The sequence below is a fragment of the Clupea harengus genome, chromosome 15, assembly GCF_900700415.2.
Source record: "Clupea harengus chromosome 15, Ch_v2.0.2, whole genome shotgun sequence".
Classification (NCBI taxonomy): Eukaryota; Metazoa; Chordata; class Actinopteri; order Clupeiformes; family Clupeidae; genus Clupea; species Clupea harengus.
In genome coordinates, this window is record NC_045166.1 from 4,411,576 (window position 1) to 4,431,567 (window position 19,992).

The 19,992-nt window shown below is 38.2% G+C and overlaps 1 protein-coding gene across 1 annotated transcript in view; it reads left to right on the forward strand.

The window, feature by feature from the left end:
- adgrg6 (adhesion G protein-coupled receptor G6) overlaps window positions 1-19,992 on the forward strand; it is a 68,184-nt gene that overhangs the window by 21,791 nt on the left and 26,401 nt on the right. Inside the window, exons 4-10 of the mRNA XM_031581634.1 lie at window positions 2,237-2,302; window positions 17,276-17,364; window positions 17,441-17,493; window positions 17,705-17,835; window positions 17,944-18,058; window positions 19,108-19,196; window positions 19,337-19,538. Coding sequence (XP_031437494.1) covers window positions 2,237-2,302; window positions 17,276-17,364; window positions 17,441-17,493; window positions 17,705-17,835; window positions 17,944-18,058; window positions 19,108-19,196; window positions 19,337-19,538 — 745 coding nt within the window. The remainder of the gene's footprint in view (window positions 1-2,236; window positions 2,303-17,275; window positions 17,365-17,440; window positions 17,494-17,704; window positions 17,836-17,943; window positions 18,059-19,107; window positions 19,197-19,336; window positions 19,539-19,992) is intronic.

The following is a 19,992-nucleotide window of genomic DNA, read 5'->3' on the forward strand; positions in this document are numbered from 1 at the left end:
TCAAACTAGACCTGGGTAAAACCAGTAAAAACCCATCTGTTTAAAGCCCTTGACGGAGCATAATGGGTCAGGGGATAGGAAATGTAGGCTGGAGCTAGACCATTTACAGCCTTAAAAATGTAAACACTAAGTCATCCCAATGTCATCCCACTATCTTTGCATTTCTAAAATCAATAGTTTTGGAAAAGTTTATTTTTGAAAGGGCCTATTTCACTTCTACTAGCTGACAAGCTTTTCATCACTGTAATACACATTTAACCAAACATGTGGAGCAGAGCAGAGATGCCACTTAATTCTGTGGTTTATTGAAAGAGTGTGTTATTTAGTGTGTGGATTGTGGATGTATAACGGTCAAAAAATGATCCAGTGCTGATACTGAGAATCTAATATCTAATCAAGAATTAGAGAATGTAATAGAATATCTAATATCTAATAGAATTAGAGAATCTAATACAGCCGACCTGTCCAGTGCTGGTCAGACTGAACTCTCTCATGCTGGTGGTAGTTGTCCAATGTTGTTGAAGTCCAACAGCCCAGTCCCTGTAGTGCTGAATTCCCCCATACCAGTTAGGCTGGCGAAGACATAATGCCAATACATCCAGAGGATATTCTCTGTGTGATGAATTAGATACACAATTAATTCAGACATTCAGTCCAGTCTGACTAAACTGCAGAATGTTGTCATGTACTGATTTACTACATTTATCTGTTATTACAATTTTGACAAAACATTTAGTCACATGACAAGAGCTTTAATTTCCCCTACTTTTAATTTGTCTCTTTCAAAAATGAACACCATAATTGCAGCCTATATTTTAGCATTGTTTGGTTCATTGGCAAAACCAGGTTTGCCCTGTTTCTCACTTTGCTCACATCCCTCTTAATCTCTACCAAACTGTTCATTATACTCGCCTCCTCAGTAACAGTGTTTAAGTCTCTCCTATTCATGTTCACTCACTGTCTCTGGAGCTGTTTAGCAGTTCATAGGATCATGAAGCATTGCATCAACCGAACACAACAATCAGTTAAATAAACCACTGTATCCACCTAGGTTAACTGACTGACTCTGTTTTAATGCTTACTAATTCTAATCTTCTCTTTACAGTCTGTTTCCCTCATTGTGTTCATTTAACAACCCCTCCATCTAGTGGTGAGTTTGCTGTTAACACACTGATTGGTCAGATCGCCTGCTCCTTTATTGCGGTGCATGCTGTGATGCCAGAAGATGACATCGATTGAAATATTAGCATGGATGTTAACATTTATATGCATATTCTTATCTACTGCATTTTCTCAGGTTCAAATTCATTATGATGTTACTTGAATAGGCTATTTATCAAATACAACTCTCAGCAAAATAGAGATTTGTTCACTGGTTAAAGAAGCTGTTATGGTAATGATTCAATGACAATACTTTCTTTTAGGTCACACTTGCAAGAACAAATGTTTGTGAACCCATCAGGCCTGACTTTTGCATTGTTTAATGTGCGAATGTGCTACTGTACTTTATGCCATGTGTGGTTTCAATGTTTATAAGATGAGATGCAATGAATAGGTGGAGCCTTGAAGTTAATGTTGACAACAACACAGAATGACAGAGGATTTACATGTTCTACATTGCAGGGCCCCTTTTCTCATATGTAGCTTAACAAATACAAGATAGTGTACAATATCCACAATATCCAATTATTTGACGATCAATTAAACAAAGATTTGACCACATTTGTGATAGCGAGATTTAGCTTTCTGAAATAATGAATCAACACTTAAAGCAAGCAGCAAATGCATGATTGAATTAAGGTAATGTCCAGAGAGAGTGCATCTTTCCACAAGATGACAAAGTATCTTAAAAATCATTACATTATCTTTAAATAATTACATTACATTATGTTTTATATTCTACAATTTTCTGTGAACCTTTACATTGTTTTTAATTTCTGCATATTTGCCTTTTCCTATATTGACATTATGTAGACTATGTAATGTACAAGAGGTTGTTGTTTAAACAAACAACACATGTCCCAAAGGCCTACTAATCTTAACTCGGCTCTTCTTTGTATATTCCATGCGGGAAATCCAGTTAAGGGTTTGGGATAAATTGTCATTATGTTTAATGCATGCTTGTTGAATAGTTCCATTGTATATTAAAATGTTCTTATAGTGAGCTGTTATGATTCAATCGAGGGTTATTCATGATCACTTAATTTGTTTTATTGTAAATCTTATCTATGTAAAGGTACATCCATACCCACCTTGCCTTCACAAACCACCAGTTGCTCCTCTCCGGGGTTGGGCTGCCCAGGTAGGAAACTCTATTTAATCTTGAATAATGCTGTAAAACTATTTTTATGTTGTTATTACTTGGAATTGTGAATTTATTTGACTCAGAAAGTTGTTTTATTTTGGAATTATCTCATTATTATTTTCATTAGTAATATATAGTGGTCATAATATAAATATAATAAATTCAGCACTGTGTACTATGCAGATACATAGTATTTTCCTAATAAATGGACTAGTATTTTCTCTGAGTAATATATTCTCTGATATATAATTAGCCATAATTAGCATTAGCAGTGTTTTCTCATATTTTTTGTAAGAAACTCTTTGTTGATGTTTCTGTGAATCCCTCTTATGCATTGGCATCAGTGAAAAAAGAATATTGTCATTTCTCACAGACACTGTGTTTTGTGTGCCCATTTGATACTTTTCATACATGTTTCTTTGGAAAAATGCAGCCTGTTGAAAGGATGCTCAATAGGCCTTTGGTTTATGCTTGTTGTACGAAGAATAAACAGGGTTCTCAGAAGTCTTAGGCACAGTTTTATGGCACCCTAAGATCTGAGACTGATCAGAAGCCAAACTGCCTAAAGGTGAACCAAATGAAACAGATGTGTGACAGATACTCACTTAATTGGTTTACAAATGAATTTGTAAACATTTTAAATAACTTGCCATGTAGTTAAACGAGTAGGATCATAGGCAAAGTGTTCCTGAAGTTCTAAAATGAAATTGAAATACATTTAATTAATAATTATTCATTCTTGTTTGCAAATAGTTAGACACCTTTCAGACTGAATACTGATACACATAAAATATGGCATTGGCTAATTTTTGTAGGATTGTTACTGCGCTTTACCCTAATGAATGGGGTATGTGAGGAGAAAAGAATGCATGGCGAATAATTCAATTCAATTCAATTAATTTCAATTCAATTTTATTTATATAGCGCCAGAACAATACAATTGTCTCAAGGCGCTTTACAGAGCCCAGAGCCTGGACCTCCTTAGTGCAAGCATAATGGCACCAGGGGCAAGGAAAAACTCCCTGTTAAGCAGAACCACGGCACATAAGGGGGGACCCTTCTGCTTGAGGTCGGCCGGGTGGAGATAGGAAGGGGGGGATGGGGGGAGGGTTGTGTGGCAGAAGGGGATGGGAAACAACAAGTGTTGTACACAGCATGCATTTGGTAGATGTACATAATATATATACAGACATCAGGTGGTATATACATGATACATACAAAAACAGCTTAGTGGGTATACACTGTGCTCAGGGGTAAGGAGAGTAGGAACAGAAAAACATGTCGGTGGTGGCAATAATATATATTGTTATGCATAAATGTTAGCATAGGGTATGGGGTAGAGTAAGTGTACGGCAGTACGGTGGTGATGGGTGCATGTGGGCCGAGGGTTTCTATAGGTAGATCGGGTGGAGAGACAGCAGCGTCCCATAGCGAAGATAGTCTAGACTGGGAGGGGAAGAAAGAGACGGAGTGAGTGGGAAGAGTTTGTCTGTCCATATGCGTAGATGAGGAGTAGTGGTGGTGAGGAGCAATGTTTCCACATCCATCAGCAATTGGATCATGCTATAAGGGAGAGAGACATTTTTTGTTAGTAGGCCATTTTATCAGTATTAATATAGCCATTAGCAATGTGATATAAAAAGAGAGGGAGAGAGAGAGGCTGCCTGGCTAGGTGTATAGGAATATTATTTAGCATTTAGTTTTGTTATGTATAGTTATGGTTGGCTGACATGGTGCATGCAGATTTTAGTTAGGATGGCAGGATACACAACAGTGCCTAACTGGCAGGAGACATCTGCAACACGAGCCGTATGCTGTACCCAGGATCTCCTTTGCGATACAACATACGCTGTCTGTAGCCCAGTTTTATTGATTTGGGGGATTTTGTATGTGTTTAGTTCTGATTATGTTTAGTTATGTTGGCTGGCTTGGTGCATGGGGAGTTTTAGTCAGAAGCTTTGTAAGGGTGGCGGGGTACACAACAGTGCCCAATTGGCTGGTGACAGCTGCAACAAGCGCCGTATGCTGTATCCAGCTCTCCGACGGTTGGTGGGTGTTGCAAAGCAGTTCACTGGCAGAAACGTGGGGACGCAACATTTTTTTTTTTCAAAACAAATCGATGGCAGACCAAACTCCGTAGATGGTCGTATTTGTAGATACATTTACATACATTTGTACATACATATAGTTGTTCCATAACAAATGTTCTGGTTATATACTGCCCCCAACACCCTAGGAGTGTGGAGTATAACATTATTTGTCTAGTGAAACCACCAACAATTTACAGTTCACCTTTGTGAGGTCATCTGTACATGCCCCTGTACATGTGTATTTTAGGCATTTTATCCTTTTCTTTTGGACCTTATGAAAATCCTGTGGAATCCAGGTGTAATGTGAACCAATGCCTGAAGTCAATGTACAGTGAGTAAACTTAGAAACCTGCTATCTGTAATCTAAACGTCCAGCCAATTAAATACAGATAACTTAAATGACTGCACCATAGTGTTCCCAGGACTCCTGTAAGGCTGAACAGATCACAGTAATTCTAGGCTTAGGAACTTTACATCATGGTTCCAAGCCCATACATACAGTGTATTATCCGACAAGACACATTGACAATGACTATGAATATATTCAACAATTGGTAGACATAATGGTCTGAACATTGTATTTCCTATTTTTCTTTATTAAGATAAGGCATAGGGCTGACTCAGTAAAGCTCATCTTGGTTTACTGAGAAATATGTGCATGTAACATTGAGCATTGAGAATACTTTCCTCACTGCATGATGTATAAGAAAGCCCCTGTTATAAAATATCTCCAGTGATAGTTGTTTTGTTGTTTGTTTGTTTGTTTGTTTTCTTTTCTCCATTGGCTGGTATGTGTTTCCAAGGTAGTCGGTATGCTGAGGCACAGACTCTAATGTATAAAATCAGTCCAGAAAGACAATGAAGGCACATTAGATGAAGTTTACATTTGAGTCAATTTCACTTGTGTCAGCTGAAGATTATTTTTTTTAAGTCACAGAGGATCATTGATCTTTATTGAAAATATAAATGTATTATTGCACTTTTTGAAACAATCAAACGGGTTTTATGTGTGAGGATAACACCTGTGTTCTTTGTGGATAGGCTGCCCCAGTGGCAATTATTGGTGAACTGCTGTTGAAAAGATCCCAAAAATTCCAGTCTGTCTGTTTTATCTGAAATATATATAATGAAAACCCTTTAGCCTGGTTAGTGGAATATGTATATTAAGCTGCATATGGAGATTAATGATACTTTTAATTACTCATCAATCACTTGTCTTGACCTGTTTTATTGCTAATTTCTACCTAATGCTAAGCTAACATTTTCCCACTTTTTATCACCAGCATCAATAATCCCCACAACCCTATCCAGAGTCACAACTAACATAATTGCTACTAATGCAACAACCTATGGTAAGGATTTTAACAGTGATGTGCTTCTGGTTACTGCTTTTCATTCACTGTTTGGTTTTCATCTCAGTGAAGAGGCCCATAGCATTTTTAATATAAGTGTATACACCTGCAGCATACTATGGTGGTTTCTGATTGCTATTGATCTTTGGAACACAGTGCTTTGCATGTAAACCAGAAGGGATTCCCTCTATTAGTTTACAGTCCTGCGATGCATTCAGGTTGAATCATTTAGGCACATGACTGTTTTATCTTATTGTAGATACAGAATGTCAGATTTATTCCTTGAGCAGGTAGTTGTTGTCACACTCAAACGGTTGGTGCATTGATTTTGGTTGTACCAAGTCTATGGGACATGACCTGTGACTCCTACAAGGATATCATTCTACTCCTTTGATGAGCGTGATCATGATCATGAATCACAGTAGACATGTGTTTTGTTTTGACTTGTATGATGCTATGTATGAAGGGCAGAAAGAAAAGGCAGATTGATGTTTCAATGTCACAAATACAGGACATTCTACAACAACAACAATAACAAAAACAACAACAATAATAATAATAATACTAACCATCTAACCTTGTGTATACCATCAATAGCACAAACAGCACCAGTGTCAGTCACCACTGTTATACCAGCCATCTCCCGCAGCACAAGTAAGATGTCATGTCTGTAAAGTATATTATTTTATTTTGATATAATATCATACCATGGTAGATACAACATACAGTAAGTATTTGCTTCATCTTGATATGTTTATTTGTTTCTGCCTTCTGGTCATCAGTTCAGAGTCCTACCGCACATGTAACCACCATTAGCATGCCTTTAAAAGCAAGCACTGGTAAGCGTTACCATTTCAAATACTTCTTAAAATACTTTTGCTGAAAAGGTATACATGCGTTATCCTCATGCTTAAAGAAACACTGTTGAAACTGGACAAAAAAATAAGACTACTTAATCAACCATTGTGTTTGCTCATAATTGGCCTGAATATAAGGCATGTTTAGACAAAAACTAAGTTGTCAATGTCTTCCGAATGTGATTAGTTATATTTAGTTATAGTATAGTTATATATATATATTAAATACATTAGGAATTAAACATGAACAGGTCTTGTAGGCCTTGAAAATGAACATATCCACAACTAAACAGATGCTTCAGACAAACTACTTGGAAAACATGTGGCTACTTCTAGGCAATTGTATGTGCTTAACATACATGAAAGCAAAATGAACATCCAAATAGTACATAATACTACATAATACATAATTGAAAGATAATTAATATAATTAAATTAAGAGGGAAGTGCAATTAGAATAGAGTGAAAGTTTTACAGCTGGATTTAAATCTGGATCCAACCTGGATTTAAAAATTGCTACATTTGGGGCACATCTAGGCTCTTGGGATGGTTTGTTCCAGTTGTATACAGCATAACGGCTAAATACTGTTTCACCATATTTGGTTTGGACTTTGGGCTCTACTAGCTGAGTCCATGGATCTAATTACTTGGTTTATATTCTTTAAACATATCAGAGAGGAATTTAGTTATTTATGGACTAGTAGCAGCACTTCAATTGGAAGCCAGTGTAAAGATTTTAGAACTGGAGTAAGATGCTCTGCTTTCTTGCTTCTGGATAAAACTCTAGCAGCATCATTTTGAATAAGCTTTTTAAGCAGTTTAACAGTTAACAGTCTTCTTGGGAAGACCAGTTAAAAGAAGCTTCAAGTGTTCCAATCTGGACTCTACATTGAAACAAGAGGAGATGGTTCAAAGTTCTTTCAAATGCTTGGTTGCTTTTCAATTTGATTATATTGCTATTGATATGTGACTATAATATGATGTGAAATCAGGCTGTCTTGTGTTACACGAAATTGACCAATCAAGTCAAATAAATGAGTAATACAATAATTTGATTATAAAAGAGGATAGGGTCAAAAAGTATATGTCCAATATAAGTTATTTAACAACAGTGCTAGCTAGCAAAATGAAGGCATCATGCTGTTACCATGTTGCCTCATATTCAGGCCAATAAATGATTATGCTGTACTGAGAAAAACAAGACAAAATCTTTGGTCTTAACCTAAAATATTACACTTCATTTTTGGTACTGGCTATTGAACTGGATGCTGTCATAGTAGTGCTTGTACTGTTAACCCAGCCTTGTAATGCACTTTCTGTCCAAACAAGAGTTTCTTTTCCTTTTTTTTGGCTGCATTCACACTTTGGGATGCTATCTCGGTAGAGTTTAGCATTATACTTCACATTATACTTTATACCTATACCTTTTTCAGTTGTACCTTATATTAGATACACGTTGTTGAGCCTTACATCCTGCCTATGCCCTTAGCAAGAGCGTAGGTGTTTTTTTTAGTATGCCTAATGCCATGATCAGACTACACAAATTCAGCCTGAATTTGACACAATTTTTATTGTTGCCGTTAAATTTCAAGCGTTGGGCCTGAAAATGATCATCAGGAATGACGGACAGGCTTTTTAGTGTGACATGGACACCCCACGACACCTAACGACACCAAAGTCTTGCATGTCAGAATTGTTTGTATTTTCCTCCCTAGTTTAACATAGTACCTTCTATTTACATACAACAAACCTGGTAGCTAGCTACATTAATGTAATGTTCTCTCGAGAATAGACTGTCCTCATGTGACACCCAGGAATGGGTCCACAGTCGCCACAGCACCGCCAGCAGTAGCCATGATTGACCATTTATTGACCCTCGATGACCTTTGAACTCACGCGAGGATGTGAATGATGATTGGTCGGGGTCAAACTTGGAGTTTTGCCAGTCTCTCAACCAAGACACGGCAAGAATTTATGGTACTATGGTTGCCTAATCTGACATGGTGACCATCGTGAAAGACAAAAATATCATGAAGTCTGATCCCAGCATAATGTAGATTGCCCCATCCATTTGGCAGCCTGATAAATAGTAATCCTATATGTTTAGGATCCAAATGTTTAAACTAGGGTAAGGGCTAAGATTAGTGGCTACATTATGACCCCTCCATCTGCAGAAGATTACAATAGAACTCTAACTTTGTTTGCCTGTCAATACATGACTTCTTTTGTAATGTAGACGGACCATAAAACTACTAAATGAATAGTCTTGGCGGCTGATGGGGACATTAGGTGTGTCTGTATCCTCTTCACATGAATGTGCACAATAAAAATGAAATTGAGGATGTTATAAAAACGACCTACCTTAAATAACAGTTACAACCTTCATGCTGTCACTTTAAAGACTCAATTCAATAAAAATGGTTGTATTTAAGCGTTTTAGCTCATAAAACATGTCCTGAATGACTCCCTCATACTCTTCCCACATTCTCTTTGGAAAAATTCCCCCTGGTTATGTTATTTCATTGACACCTCACAATGGCTATCATGTATCACTGCAATCAAACAGATGTTTGTCAAACTCTTAAGGGGAATCTATTTCAAGTTCAAGTCTTTATTATATTAATAGTAAAAAGTTCAGTCAAAACCACCTTTTTAAGATTTCTGGATTAGATTGAAATAAACCACAAATTTCCCTAACTAATATTATGTTAAGACTATAGCCGGCATGAGAAACCTGTCATATTGTGGAGCCCTTGGTCAAGTTAGTTTAAAATGAGAAACCTGTCATATTGTGGAGCCCTTGGTCAAGTTAGTTTAAAATGAGAAACCTGTCATATTGTGGAGCCCTTGGTCAAGTTAGTTTAAAATACATTTGGTGTTCTCAAGCATATGATTAGGTATTCCATTTCTTTCAGCATCTGATTCAGTATACACTTTTCACATTTATTCAGTTTAATAGCCCATGTTCAACCTTCAAAAACACTTTGGCTAACTTAATATTTAAGATTGAGACCAAAGATGATCATTAAATCATTACATAAGGAATTACCTCATTAATACTACGTACTACTCATTGTCTTTGTCCATCAGTTTTTGAGATATAATATAGAAGACACAGGTTCTGAAACTGCCAAGACTGTGGAAGAACAATGTTGCCATTATATACAAACCTGCAATGGCATTTTGTACATGTAGAATAGACCTTGTGACAGTAGAAGCTTTAACAGTATTATGTGTTGTATGAGTTAAGAACGTTTATTTGCTATAGTGCGATTATGAAATATGTATACATTTTTGTGAACGAAAAAATATTTAATAATGCAAGTAGTTTCATTGGTGTTGGTATAAGTATGTTCAATTACATATGAAAACCTAAATTTATAAAGACAAACCAATGTTTCTATGTACACAGTTCAATCTGAGATTACAGATGACCATCTACTTGTGTGCTTTTCATCTATTTGTGTAATCGTTCCCCTCGACATGGATACACCAAATTTGTACATGATTACTGTTACAGCTTTAAATCCACTGCCAGACACTCATAGTCTAATTTTTATGTGTAGTGTAAGTGTAATGTGCTATACTTAAAACATTTTGCTTCCATACATGCCTCTCTTCCGTGAATATTCCCAGTTATTAGTGTGCTTTTTTGTGCTAGTCAGTCAATTCTATGCTATGTATCATGTGTTACTCAATTGATTACATATTGTTGCCTCAGGCAGCAACACTATATTTTATATTTAGTCACACAGGTATAAAAAAAACTGATCAAATTGGCCCAAATATTAATGTTAAAGAACTGAAGTCATACTGTATCGCAAGACAATGCTTATATAACAATACCTGATTTTCTATATGTCAGCCCTTAACAAACCACCATCTGTGTTTTGTGATTTGATTTTCCTCACCCTTGATGCCAGTCACTGCCTCAAGTACCTTCTCTGCTACTGCTAACTGGCCTGCTACCGCTACTAACCAGAACCATCAGGGTAAGAAGATTGTTCAATAGATATTAACATGTCAACACTGAATATAAGATATTAACATGTCAACACTGAATATAAGATATTAACATGTCAACACTGAATATAAGATATTAACATGTCAACAATAAGGTATTCAAACATGAATAAATATGATGTCATTTGCTTTTCTATGACATGTACTGTACGGCGCATGATCCATCTGCCTGCTCTAACTTGTCTAACTGATTTGAACCTGATGTGCTGCTCCTATGTGTCCCTGTCAGCTTCATCTTTATATCTGTGATAACAACTCAACCCTGTGCTGTTGACCACTTTCAGGGCAAGATTTGAACTGTCATTTCATACATGGTCATGTTTTGTTTTAAAAAGAAATTTTAACACCATGATATCGAGATAAATAATGTGTACTATTCTGTTTGTGTTCCTTTATATCAAGTGTGTTTAAGACATACTCTACTGTTTTCCTTTCCATCTATGCTATCTATTCCTCTCTTCCCTAGGAAACATGAATGTATTATGAATGAATCATCTATATGACTACCTTGCTAGTAACAAAATATTATAGCAGGTGTCTGGGTCAGACTAACTATAGTATTTTGTTTAATGCTAAGTGAATTGTAACCACCTATTGTACCAGTACCTCTGCAGTTTACATGACAGGGGTTCCCAATCCAACACAGGCCTGTAAACACACTTAGGCATGATTCTTTTGAAATTATAGTTACGTATATATATATATATAGAGGTATAACGAGACTGAAAAAGTAGAGTGATACTGGAGACTTGAAAACGGTGCGATAGCAGCATTTTGAAAAAAAAAAGAAAGATATTTGTATCATGCATGGCTTTATGTTCTGGCTAATAGTGATCGGTCTCTTTAAACACAATGCTAAAAGCGGTGATGTTGCCAGAAACGGCCAAAATAGCCAGAACGGTTAAGTTGAACCGATTATCTATCCCCTTGCGACCTAGTAACATTAACCATAATCTTCTGCCACGGCTCCAATGTGAATGCGAAACACAAGATTCCCATTTTCGAAAAGGGCAAGGGGGAGGTGAGAGCTCCCCCTTCTTTCACTACCACTACCATTACATGGCCCTTGCCCTATTGATGTCCCATTATTTCTCTCAGGATTGTTTGATGTCTGTGTGAAGCCATTTAACATCATCCGCAAGTGGTTGTGATCACTTTGAACCTAAGACTATCTTTTGTTGGTGAGCTGATTTTGAGAAAATGAAACTTTGCTTCAGGCTATGCAGCAAATGGTGTTTCCTGGTTGCTATGGTTGCCTAGTTGCTATGCTAGCTAACTAAGGAACGCTTTAGGTTTAAATGGTTCCATTTTCATGAAATAATAGCCAGTTATGTAGGTGTCGTTACAGTCTCAATTTAACTTAGGGTAGAAACCCTCAGACTGCCTGTGCAGCTTTTCTGCTTGGCCCTCAAATACATAGAGTTTCGTGCTCCGTATTATTCTTTGATATACAGTCAGGTAGTAATACACAACATCTGTGACTTTACTGTTATGGAGGACCGCGTGCAAATGAAAATTTGTGATCTATTCCATGTTGTTTTTAACGTGATTTCATACAGACAGATATGGCCATTACCCATTTAATGTTTCATACATACTGTATAAAGATGGCATTGGATTTTTTTTTCTTTTGTTCAACATTAGCCTAAAATAAGACAAAGCCCAACCTACTCCTAGATTAAGATATATAATCGGTCTCATGAATTTTTTTTCTAGGTATGGAATCGAAAAGTATCAAAATGCATGACTTGGTACTGTATTGAAACAAAAATGTTGGTATGGTGACGACACTAGTCTGTTGTCTGTTCTCTGATGTCTGTTCTCTTTCCTAACCCTAATTAATTGTTTGTTCTCCAATACATTTTTATTTGTGACTGTTTCATTGTGCTTTATGCATTTCACAATCACGTTTGATATCAAAGGCCAATGTTAAGGTATAGCATATTAATATTAATATGATATTAGGATATCAACATGTATCAACATCATACATTTACATTTAAAAAAGGCAAACATGGTAAGGAGGGATTTCCCCCTTAAAAAAAAGCAACCCCATTTGGGGTCTTGGGGATCAGTTACAGTTTGAGAAGGCCTGTGTTGTAGCTTTCTTTTCTTTTTTGAGAAGCCTCCAGTTAACTTTTCTGTGTTGGGATGGTAGTCCTGCTCTCTGGTTGTGTCATACTGTCATCAGTTTAGCTGCTTCCCTCCTTTTTTCTTTTTTCATTCTTAATTCTGTCTTCGTATACAGTATATTCACGTCATTCGTTCCGTTTTAACAAAAACAGCATGTGTATTGTACTGCACATTGAAAAAGCGTACTGTCTTTTATTTTGCAGTGATGTAGGTTCATGATATTGCTTTCAGAGGTGCTAACAACATTACCTTGTGACCATCAGAAATATGCAGATTAATCACGCGATACAGCAAATAACAGATTGCTTTGACCTCCCCACTTTCAAACTGGCTGATCCTGGATTGGGCAGAGAGAGAAAGAATTGTGTATTTGTGGTCTGCGCTCCGATTCACTCAACGTCCTGTGACACTGGCCACCACAACACAAGTGAAGCCTCCTGGCATTCCTGCTCTCAGAACCTCCAAATTCTCTTTGGGATTCATTTCCACCCCCCTTATTTGGCCTTTGAGGAAGAAGCAGGAGACCACCACCACCCAGATGCAAGAACAGCCATTGGCACGTGTAACTAAACCACCAGCCCCACAATCTCTGAGACCAGAAACATCAGCAGATGTCAGTAAGCAGAACCTCAATAATTACCAGATGGATATATCATTGCAACAGGCAGATGACCAGAACAAAAGCACAGACATGGAATCGTTCCAAGTACCTCTCAGCAACCGTAAAAACAAACCACTGGGCCGTCCGATGGTGCTGAGTGCTGATCGAGAGAACATCACTTTGACTGAGGCATTGGATTACGCATCTGGAATAGAACCATTTTACAACTCTGATCTGGGAGGCAACCCTTTTGGCCTGTATGACTTTGACTCAATCTATTCCCACGTGGAGAGCATGAATTCCGACCACCTGGATGCTACCCCCTACAATGATGTGCTAATATTCAGCAGTGACAGAGTGGTAAGCCTAATGACTCTTCCTGCTGAAGTGAATGAACTTTCTCATAGTAAATCAGATGCCACTCTGCCCTGGGGTGAGAGGGAAGCTACTGCACCTCAAAGCACAATGTGGAGCAGGTGGTCCATCCCATTCCATTCAGTCAGTCTGGTTTCAACAGGAGCAGGGATAGAGATGTATGAGCCAAGTAGGCAAATGACTGACAGCACCTCTATCTCTAGTGAAATAATATTGCACAACTACCGTACAGACTTCCATCTAATGGGTACACATTCGTGGCTTACACCAGTGGTGTCTTCAGTGGAAGTCCCCCATAAATCCTCTGAAAGCACATTGACTCCTACACCAGTATTAAGTTTAATGCCTACCAACCAGAAACCTACAAATAAAACTGTAGAGCTGTTAACTTTCAAGTCTTCAACACAAAGTAATGGGCCTTTCAGCATGACAAAACAAGTTGATTTGTCCCTACCAGGTCTTATCATTACAGAGAAAAAGATTCAGCCTCTCACTGATACGTTTCATGAAAATATGCCCCTCAGTCTGTCACAGAATAGAGAGCCCTTAGAAGCTAGTTTGACACATTCTGTTTACTTACAACATGACTTAACCACAGATGATATAGTTTCCTCTCAGTTATATTTGGAACACCTCACCGCAATTGCTACTGACTTGATACCTGACTCTCCTGAAACACCGGGCACCAGGTTTTACTCCAACAATGTCAGTGACTCAGTTTTACCTTCATTGAGAAGTCATTTTACCTCCATCGTCAGCAATTATTTGGAAAACACTCAGTCCCTTAAAGACACTAACATCCCTTTTGGAGAGTTAAGCTCCAACTGGGCCATGAGAACTGGTTTGATAATGCCAGACTCAACATGGACATCCCAAATAGAGCCTCTTACCTCAGATCTGTTACAGATGTACAGTTTTACAGAAACTCTAATGGTTGGGAGTAAAGGTCATAATCGTTATTCAAGCTCCAACAATGTTACTGTGATGAAAAGCATACGTATGTCCTCATTCTTGAATACAGTGTCTCTATCAGGTAAGATGATGTTGGGTATTTTACCCTCAATCTCATTATCATCTCAAAGCTCTGAAACAGGACTCACACAGAGTCAACTCTCTCATATTCGTCTCAACCCAACTCAACCTCAGCATGGACACTTAAGACCCTCTGATCCCAGAGATATATCCATGGATCTTCCTATTGAGACATTGTCAGCAGATGCTGACCTTTCTCATCTACAGATGAGTCCCAGTTATCTGATAGAGCATAGTACAGTTCTGTCTCAGGGAAAATGGTTTGAGGGGGGCTTCAGTAAATTACACTTGCCATTCTCTATCAACCCACTGTTGGTCCACTCTGCCAGTATGAATCCTTCCACCAAATCCATTGCTATGGATGCAGCACAGCCTACAACCACCCACAACTCAGGACTGCACAGCTCTGAATCATCCTTAAATGGTGATGTAACACACCTCTCCTCATGTTCAAGGGACGAGCTGAGCTCACACAAGGACCCTCCTTCAGGGATGATTAACACAGTCATTGAGCATGCTAATAGTGCTGCATCGGTCTCCACTCTACACACTGAAATAACAGTCGCTTCTCAGCAGGGCCACATTCCTCCTGGAAGTCAATCAGAACTCACACGGTTTCCACTGCTGAATGTACAGGCCCCATCCATAGCAAAAACCAACACTTACCCATCTCACACCAAGCCTACAGCATCTATGAATTTTGGGCTCTCTACTAACCAAAGCAGGGGGACACAGTACAGTGAAGATGGACACGAGGCCCCGACTGGTCATCCATTTCCAGCCGATGAGTCAGCAAGTCAAACAGGACACGGCAACAATGTGGCTGTTACCCAGGTTTCAACCACGCTGTCTCCTCTGGTCTCTTCTGGCACAAAGAGGCCAGTCTCCACACTACCCAATAGAGTCACTGCTGTGGGCACCACTGTGCCTGCTAGCACCACCCCATGGAGCTTCCCAGACCTGACTGAACTTGCACCCTGTCCATGTAAAGCTCACTCTCATATTATATGTCTGTGTGGACTTGCAGCCGGGAACAGTATGTTTTCCAGTCATTATAACTACATTTGGGCTTGTAGTCATAGTAATGGCATTATAGTTTTTCCCAATGGGTGAAAAAAAATCTAATCTCGTTTTCAGTAGTTCTAGAGGGATGATAATCATACATGTTTTCTAAATGGGCATTAGTTCATTAACATTTTGTAGTATTCTCCAAATCAACTGTTCTAATGTAGCTTGGGAGACATAAAGCTAGTGATGCTAGGGTGACCAGGTGTCTCACTTTGCATTGTACTGCTCAGAATGTTGACCCTTTGTCCTGCATCCCGCATATTCAGATAATTTCCTGCATTTTCATTGGTCATTTGGTTTTGAATCGTCAGAAATAAGAGCTGTGTTCTTTTACCTAGCCGCTTGATTGACAGCCGTCACAGCCTCTTGGTGACTGCCTTCATATAGTTTCTACTTTATTTAAAAGCTCTATGTCAAAAGCAGCAACCTGACTCATACAAATGCAACATAGGCAAGCTCTTCTAAAAGCGTAGCTTTCATCCAGTGGCTAAGAAGAGAGCAGTGGAGGCGGTCATCAAGAGGATGTGATGGCTGTCAATCAAACTGTGCAAGCATGGGGCCAGTGACATCCTCTGCTAGGTCACAAAAAAAAAAATGTACACAAACCTTGCAGATCAGATAAAAGCTACCAGACCACGTCATGTCTTTTATATACCAAAAGCTGCAGTCTGTATCTTCTTTGGTCTAACTGGTGTGCTGTGGATTTGACTAGAGGACAAGTATAGGTTTACGAGCTGAAAGGCTTATTCAGCTAGATAGACATTATATTCAAGTTTTAGGTTACCGCTCAGCATTGGTACCTTTCCCCCACAATGTCCCACACAAACGTACTACTCTTCCCACATTTAGTTTGTCTGCATCTGGTCACCCTAAGTGTTACTACAGTGTATAACATATCATTTTAGTTTTAGTTTTGCCTTCTTAGGAGATTTCCAAACCTTCTGGGATATCAAACCCATTAGGGACCACAATCCCTATGCATTTTTTTTACATTTTGATTAAGGCTGTTGAGACTGTGACAAAGTTTGAACAGGTAAACTCAGAACAACCAATCTCTTTTTTCAAAATACTACATAGAAGTCTCCTAAGACTGTGACATGCAACATAAATATATGTACAGCATATTGTAGATATACACTAACAATACAACATAAATATATGTATATTGTAGATATACACTAACAATACAACGTAATACTTGGGATCTACTCTGGGATGTCTTGTGGGGCATAGCAGTAACAAAATGAGTTTGCAAAAGGTTGTAATCACTGTAAACACCATTTGGAAAGATATATTATTTTGTTCAATCAATATTGCATATTTTAAGTTGTCCTCAACCACAGCTCCTCAGGAATGCTGCTATGCATCACAGACATTTGGGATGTTGGAATTCACCCTTAAATCATACAAACAACCTTTCTTTCCTTTCTTCATTGCAGAGGTGGTATTCTTCAGAGTTAACCTTGTTGTCAGTGATGATACCACTGAAAAGAATGAGGCTGATGTGCAAGAAATACTCATCCAATGGGTAATTGGACATTTGTTACTTTTTCATTTGCTCTAACCCGGAAGGCCAAAGATGATTTCAAAGTTTTGTTTTACAGCTCAGACAGACTCTCCAGGACAGGATAAACTCAGTTCATGTAAACTGTATCAGGTGAGAGATTTAATTTTCCATAATAAACTGCATTTCTCAACGTGAACTACTGTATCCCTTTGATGTCTCTGTTATTAGTGTTTGTCTTTAGTGTCCAGTGTGATGGTGATTCCCAGCCAAAGAGCACAGCTACAAAATAAACAACATTTATGCCTGATCTTCTGTAATATTTGTAGAGGAAATTTTTTAAGAGATCTCATTTTGTGGGTAGGTTCAACTGCCAGGCCCTTTTGGTGTACAAGATGACCGGTACCAAAGAGGCAGAAATAGAGACCGTACTGAAGAGAACACCGGTTAATGGAACTGGTTTGAGCCTCAGCACCGTTAAAGTGAAAACTGTTGGTATGACCTTTGTTATTGGTACTTCTTTTAGACTGACTACCAACTTTATCAACCCTTTAACACAATATATGAGACAAAACCTGTCTTTTTTATTCTGATTAATCACAGAAAACTGTCCAGCAGAGGAAAATCCCTTCCATTACAAGTGGCTTGAGAGCAGACCCACAGTGACCATGTATGCTCCCTGTTTCCCTAATAAGGACCAAAATGCATCCAGAACCTGGTGAGATGGACATTAATTATTTAAGTTTTAACACTATAACATAAATTATATTATATATATATCATTATACAAGCTGGTAGCTAATGTCTAAATTATATTCTGTCCTAGCTTACTATTACTGTTAATCGTGGGCACAATGCAATTGTGTTGCTATATAGACTCTAGCTTGCTACTGTTAAACCATTGAACACAACAGCAGATCCTGCAGAGACGAGCCTTTGTGAATCGTGAAGAGTGTTCCCTGTGTGCGTGTGTGTCTATGTTAAGGTCAATGTATGAGTAATCTGTGTGATTACGGTGCCAAGTTAGAAGAGGAAAAAGGGGTCATGCTGGCGGATCCGATGTTGTTGAGGCAAAAAGAAGAATGTCTGTAGATGAATGATGTCGTAGCTGTGCAGTTGCCCTTGCTTTGCTGTGTAGATTTCAATGGTTTGGAAAATCTAAATGAGCTAACGGTAACTGTTGGCTGGTACTGAATTATAGCTATACTAGATAGCTATCATTATTTGACTGAGTAAGTCAGTTGTTATTTCAGATATTACTTTGTCACTTAGAATTTTACGTTACACAAACAGAACATCAGCTGGTTTGTAGGCTGTAAATAATCCACTGTGTTGGTGGTTTCTCCAAAATTATCTAAGAAATGGGTTCAAATCTTAAACTCAATGTAAGCAAATGGTTTGGGAAAATCGCTACTCACTGACATTGGTTAGGCAACCAGCCATGTCAGTTACCGTCGGCTAAAATATATTTAATGGTGTGGTTTAAACGGTTTGTGAAAACCGTGGTAAAAATGGCTCTGGAAAATCTTTCATAACCAAGCAGATATGTACACATAACACTGACATTGGGTGAAATATCCGGTCATATTACTGAGCCGACACTTAATCGAGCCAGACTGTAAAGAAAGGTTTTTATTAATAAAGTAGGTCTTCTTGATTAGTACAAAACATAGGGGTCCTTCACATTTTCTAGTCCAGTGGTCACTCCATGCAGTCATGTACATACAAAAAAGTTGTGTATTAATCAACGGCGTTGTTTGCTTTCAGTTCAATCAATTTACAGAATTACACATCATCTTGGAATGTAGCAGACCTCACCAACTGCACAGACATAGACGACATTGAAGTGTCCCAAGGTAGGTTTAATATCGCACTGATCACAGCCAAGAAAAGCATGCTTGAATTATATATATAACATGCCTTGAATGAAGACATACAATGGGTTTCATAACATTAAATGTATGTTGTACTTTAAAAACATGTTTCATCTCAACAGATAATGCTGGAGAAGTGGCTGTGCAGTTGGCAGACATCAGTAACAATGAGCTGTCGACTGCAGAGGTGTCCAAGGTGGTTACAAAAGTAAAGGAGTTGGTTAATTTAGCCAGAATCAATACTACTCTGGCCACTGCTGTGGTAAACATCATCTCCAATGTGATGACAAGCTCCAACTCAGCACAGGCAGCTGCTTCTGAAATGTCAGTACTTACACCTGCTTCCAAAGAAGATTGTTACTGCTCAGTCCCATCGGGATCTTGCAAGAATTTGTTGTGATTTTTGTGGCCAAGTTAGCTGAAATTTGGCAGTTCTCAAAAGTTGCAGTTATTTTAAATGCCTCCCTACTGCCATGCAGTAGCATGCCTTAGTAGTACTATCTATTCTGCACAGTGAGGATTGAGTCTTTATACCAACAAGTCATGTGTGATGTGCCTCATGTTATGAATAGCGTTATCATACTTTCCTCTTTTCCTTCTCACATTTGCATTGATAACTACACGTACCACCGAGCGTTGCGTAATACTGCATATGTGTGTGTGTGTAATTTAACACTGTAAAAACTGACACATCCAATGTCAGCTAGATAATTATATTTATTTAAGTTGAAATGTTTATTGGACCTTTTGACAAAATATTTTACATTTTATACTTTTT